The sequence below is a fragment of the Solanum tuberosum genome, unplaced genomic scaffold (genome assembly GCF_000226075.1).
Source record: "Solanum tuberosum cultivar DM 1-3 516 R44 unplaced genomic scaffold, SolTub_3.0 scf00070, whole genome shotgun sequence".
In the NCBI taxonomy this organism is placed as follows: Eukaryota; Viridiplantae; Streptophyta; class Magnoliopsida; order Solanales; family Solanaceae; genus Solanum; species Solanum tuberosum.
The window spans coordinates 94,552-99,726 of record NW_006238996.1 but is presented as its reverse complement, the minus strand read 5'-3'; the positions used below and the strand labels follow the sequence as shown (position 1 = coordinate 99,726).

At 33.2% G+C, this 5,175-nt stretch overlaps 1 protein-coding gene across 1 annotated transcript; it reads left to right on the top strand.

Annotated features, from left to right (window-relative positions):
• Positions 1–342: 342 nt before the first annotated feature.
• Positions 343–4,632, top strand: LOC102584375 (probable glycosyltransferase At5g25310). Its single transcript, XM_006345595.2, has 4 exons — positions 343–699; positions 1,054–1,178; positions 3,311–3,662; positions 3,758–4,632. Exons 1-4 carry the CDS (start codon positions 397–399, stop codon positions 4,418–4,420), a joined length of 1,443 nt encoding a protein of 480 aa, XP_006345657.2. The 5' UTR covers positions 343–396; the 3' UTR covers positions 4,421–4,632.
• Positions 4,633–5,175: the final 543 nt, after the last annotated feature.

Genomic DNA, 5,175 nt, shown 5'->3' with positions numbered 1-5,175 from the left:
TTGGAAGAGAAAAAGAGTGTCATATTTGAGATAGAATATTTATTTTAATAATTTAATTGATTAACGTAAGAAAGACGTCCAAATAGTATGATAAGGTGATGACTTGCTAGTAGTTTCATCTCGTAAATTCATACTAGTTCCGCAGTCCACAGGAGGATTTTTCGGAAAAAATATCGCTGTGAATATCCATAAAGGGTAAGGAGTTAAAAGTAAATTGAGTTATACTAACTTCAATTTCATTAGCTCTCACGTCCTTCACACCTTTTTTCCGCCATTTATATTCACCCCAAACCCAAACACAAACGAAACGTAGAACAACTTCTCTTTCCCCGCCATAACCGCCTCTCTGAATTTTTTATTTTTAATTTCTCTAGTCTCTCTCTAGTTCTAGTGTATATGATGATGAAGAAGAGTGGTGGTGGTGATGGTGGATTACTTTATACTTGTTTAGGTGTACTCTGTTGTGTACTGGTTCTATCTGTGATAGCAGTTGTATCCATTAGGTTTTCCGTTTCTGGAAGCCCTTTTCCATCGTCTGTTTCTTCTGTGAATTCTGCAACTGTTACGATCGTTGAGTTGCAGAAGAAAGTGATCGCCGCCACCGTCGCTAATCCAAATCCATCACGAGCCATCGCTTCCGATCTCTCTTTCTACCGGAACTCTTCATTCTCTCCGATTCCTAGAAAATCTACAGTTGTTGTGAGTGAATTTCAATCCTCCTCCTTAAATTTCATCGACAAATTTTTTTTTTATTTTTTTATCGATACAGCTTCCTTTAATGCTTTATTAGAAAACGTTATATATATATATTCCAAAAGTTTGACTGATTTTCCAATGCATAACCTTAATCAAAGTTTTTTCAGTGTAAATAGAGCTGCATTCAATGATTCATAATTTGAAGCTTTTAAATTTGTTCTCATGATGTGAAACTCTATAAAGTTGAGTTTGAGTTTTCGTTTTCGTTTGTTATGGACGAGCATTTTAATTTTTTTTATATATATATATATATATATATATGTGTGTGTGTGGATTTGATTCTGGAACTTTCGACAGAGGAAAGATGATAAGATAGAGGAAGGACTAGCACGAGCAAGAGCGGCGATTCGAAAAGCTGCTGGTGTTGGAAACCTGTCTATGAACCCTGGTGGGATCTACCGCAATGCAGGAGCGTTTTATCAGTAAGTCTCATTGAATTTCATATATAGAAAACAATTAACAGAAGGAACTTTTTGCAAGTCATAACTACTTTCCTTCTAAGTTACTCACCACAGCATACATTCCAAGTATGTGCTCTTCTAATTTATTACTCCTTCCTGTCGCAATAATTGTTCATTATATTGATTTGGCATACGGGAACTAGTCATCTTAACATTGAAAAATGGGAGTAAGTATCAATACACTTAAATTACACATTGTATTTAATTTGTACATAATTAAATAAATGTTGTGAATCATTGTTTCCCAAACTCCGGCATAACTGATTGTGATTGAGATGTAAGCTATTTTAAAAAAGAAAAAAAAATAGTTGAACACAAGATAGAGATAATACTAGAATTAGTACAAGTCTTGTAATTGACGCATGGTATGTGTAGTGCGCACACACTCAATGTTTCTTTGCACTTGATTGCCTCCTTTATTTTGTGTGGGAAAGTCATTCATTGCTTTGCATTGCTTGTGGACTGTGGACTGTGGATTGTGGTGCCCCTTACAAACAATCTTTCCTATTTGTTGGCTGTCAAACAAAACAACCTTTCCTATCCTTATGAATTTACCCTTTCCAATATGATTTCCTCTTTCTTTTTTCTCCACACATTTACAACTCCATAACAAATACACGTTTGACTAGTTTCTCACGTTACCATTTACTACTACTTATACACTAGTTATTTTCCTTACTTCCCCTAATAGATAAGTAACATGATTATTGTCCTCTTTTTTTCTTTTACCACTAGGAATTCTAACAACTTTTATTAATCTCAAGGAACCCATTAGCAAATTAAGCAATTGTTTTGTTTTGACTCAATTTTTGGCCATTGCTCCTAAAAATAAGAGGAATCCTAACAACTTTTATTAATCCCATTATTAGCAAATTAAGTAATTGTTTTGTTTTGACTCAATTTTTGGCCATTGCTCCTAAAAATACGTCTGCTTATCTATACGGGATTTTTTAGAAAACATACCGTTTTAGTATAATATATTTATATTTAAATTAAATAACTGATTTATATTGTGTCTTCTCTAAATAGGTTTGTTTTACCGTAAGGACACAACTCTTTGTTTATTTTATAAATCTTATTATTCAAATAATTATATTATGTATGTAGTTTTAATGTTTTTTTTATATAGTTTGTGTTATAAACTAATAAATTAGTGTTGCTTTACCAAGGAAATGATTTTTCACCAACCCTACTGAATATTAAAAATATATTAAGCGTATAAAAGGAAAATGAAATAAAAACAACTAATTTTCATAATATCTATATTTTTGCAAAAGTGAGTAGCTCAAAAGCAGAAAGACCAATTTACTCTTTTAATAGGATTAGTATATTTTTTTATTTAATAATATTTATTATTAAATAGAAATATGAAAAATATTTATTGATATATAGTGTCTTCCCTAAATTATTGTGTTTTTTCAGAGTAACTGTTAATTTGATACGTTTGAAGATCTATTTTCCACAAATTTGAAATTAGACAAAATGGTTTTGCTAGCCTTAACAGAATTTGGATGGAAACAAAGAAATATAATAAAGATTTTTAATTTGTTTTCCCATTGATACATTAATAGTGAACCTACATAACTAAGAGCTTGTTTGGAATGATTTTGCAAAAGTCATATTTTAGAAATTCCAACTCATGACTTTTGATTTATTTTAATCATTTGCTTAAAACTAAGGATTTTTTAAATTTATAAGCACTCCAAAAGTGCTTTAAAATTATTCTAATTCTAGCCTTAAAATAAGTCGATCCAAACAGGGTCTAAGTTAGAAAGTTTGTTACTGTGCACGGAGAAGAATAGCACGGGAAAGTCGGTGTTATGATATGCAATAATGTGATGATGATGCTCGAAAAAGTAATTGTAAATAATTAGGTAAAACAAATTAATAAGATTAGTGTCATTGAGTTTCCAATTATGACTAAAGTCATGCTAATTGGTTTTAGTATAATTTGGCTTGGCCTTTAAGCGTTTGGATTTCACGTAAGCAACAACACTTTTTTTTATTATGTTTATTGGGAGTAGGTACTATTGGTATATATGATTGAATATGATTTGTACATGTTGTAAATAGTAAGTATATTATTATTGCAGGAGTTACAAGGAAATGGAGAGGAAGCTGAAGGTGTATGTATATGAAGATGGAGACTTCATATTAGTCCATAATGGACCGTGTAAAGATATATATGCAAGTGAGGGAAGGTTCATCAGTGAGATGGAATATGGTAACAATAAATTCAGGACAAGAGACCCTCATTCAGCCCATGTTTATTTCATGCCTTTTAGTGTAGCTTGGATGGTTAAGTTTCTTTACGTCCCTCTTTCATATAACCTTGCACCTCTTAAACAGTACGTCTCTGATTATGTCCGACTTATATCAACTAAATACCCATTCTGGAATCGAACCCATGGAGCTGATCATTTCATGCTTTCTTGCCATGATTGGGTGAGCTAAATTTATTACTACTCTACTACTTTTGTTTATGTCTTATTATATCTTTTGACACATGGTCTGCCTGCTGCTACCTACACCTATTTCAGGCTCCTGTTGCTTCAAAGGGTAATGATTTCCTGTACAATACATCAATAAGGGTTTTGTGTAATGCCAACTCCTCAGAAGGTTTCAATCCTCAGAAAGATGTCAGTCTTCCTGAAATCTATCTTTACAATGGTGTAGTGTCCCCAAAGCTGCAGTCTCCTCCACCAGCCAACATTTCAAGGCCTTACCTTGGATTCTTTGCTGGTGGACTTCATGGCCATATCCGGGAAACCCTCTTTGATCACTGGAAGGAAAAAGACTCCCATCTTCGTGTATACCAACAATTGCCTAAGGACATGGATTATCCTTCTGAAATGTTGCGCTCCAAGTTTTGCCTATGCCCTAGTGGCTATGAAGTGGCTAGCCCAAGAGTGATTGAAGCCATTTATGCTGAATGTGTTCCTGTTATGCTATCAGATCATTATGTCTTCCCTTTTAGTGATGTGCTAAACTGGGAAGCATTCTCATTACAGGTTAACATTTCTGATATCCCAAGGCTAAAGGACATCTTGTTGGCTGTTCCAGATGACAAATACATGAAGCTCAAGGAAGGCATGAGGGCTGTAAGGAAACATTTTGAACTTAACCGGCCTGTTCGAAGGTTTGATATGTTTCATATGATATTACATTCTATATGGCTCAGAAGACTAAATTTAAGGCTCTAGGTCATTTATAGGAACCTGCTATTTCTATTATATAATATAAGTTACAAAAGAAGGAATAGGGTGTGAATGCAAGGGTACTTTATTTCAATGCCTTTAATTTTGAGTTAGATCGTATAGAATTTGTTTGTAATAGCATATTTTTCAGATGGCATAACAAAGCTGTCTTGTGTCAACAAGACAATGTAAATGAAAGCATTCTTGATCCATTTGAGAACGGGACAAGTTTTCAGTGTTTATTCTACAAGATATATAATATCCTTGAAATTTTGTCAAAACTGAAATGTGCAAGGAATATGTTCTCATCTAACCAATTTACATATATGATGTTTGGAAACCAGCATGCAAATTGGTTTACATGATGACACTCTTAATCAATCTCTAAACCAGCAAATACTTGACATGTTTCACTATAGATAGCAACGAAGCCTTTCCCTTTCAATTTCACCATCTGATTACTGACAACACAATCAATCTCATAGTGACTTTTGATTGATTTGACAAATTCTAGCTAGGTACATGTATTTTCTTTCCAGAAATGTATCGCGTGAAGAAAACACTCTCGCCTGCTCTCCCTTAGTATGGGAATTAAAGCAATCCTAGTTTATTGTAGGTCTAAAATTCAACTATACTATTTGTATGATTTATTTTATGTTAACCCTAAACAAAGGAAGACAGAAAGGGAAAATTATGCGGTTATAGAAACTTTTACTACTTAATTAGTCATCATTAGCTATAACTATCACTCGCGACTAACA

Bases quoted from the DNA above. Each gene is read 5' to 3' on its own strand.
- LOC102584375 (XM_006345595.2), top strand. From the start codon at position 397: ATGATGATGAAGAAGAGTGGTGGTGGTGATGGTGGATTACTTTATACT. The intron at 1,179-3,310 runs GTAAGTCTCATT...TTATTATTGCAG, and splicing joins AATGCAGGAGCGTTTTATCA to GAGTTACAAGGAAATGGAGA. The intron at 3,663-3,757 runs GTGAGCTAAATT...CACCTATTTCAG, and splicing joins TGCTTTCTTGCCATGATTGG to GCTCCTGTTGCTTCAAAGGG.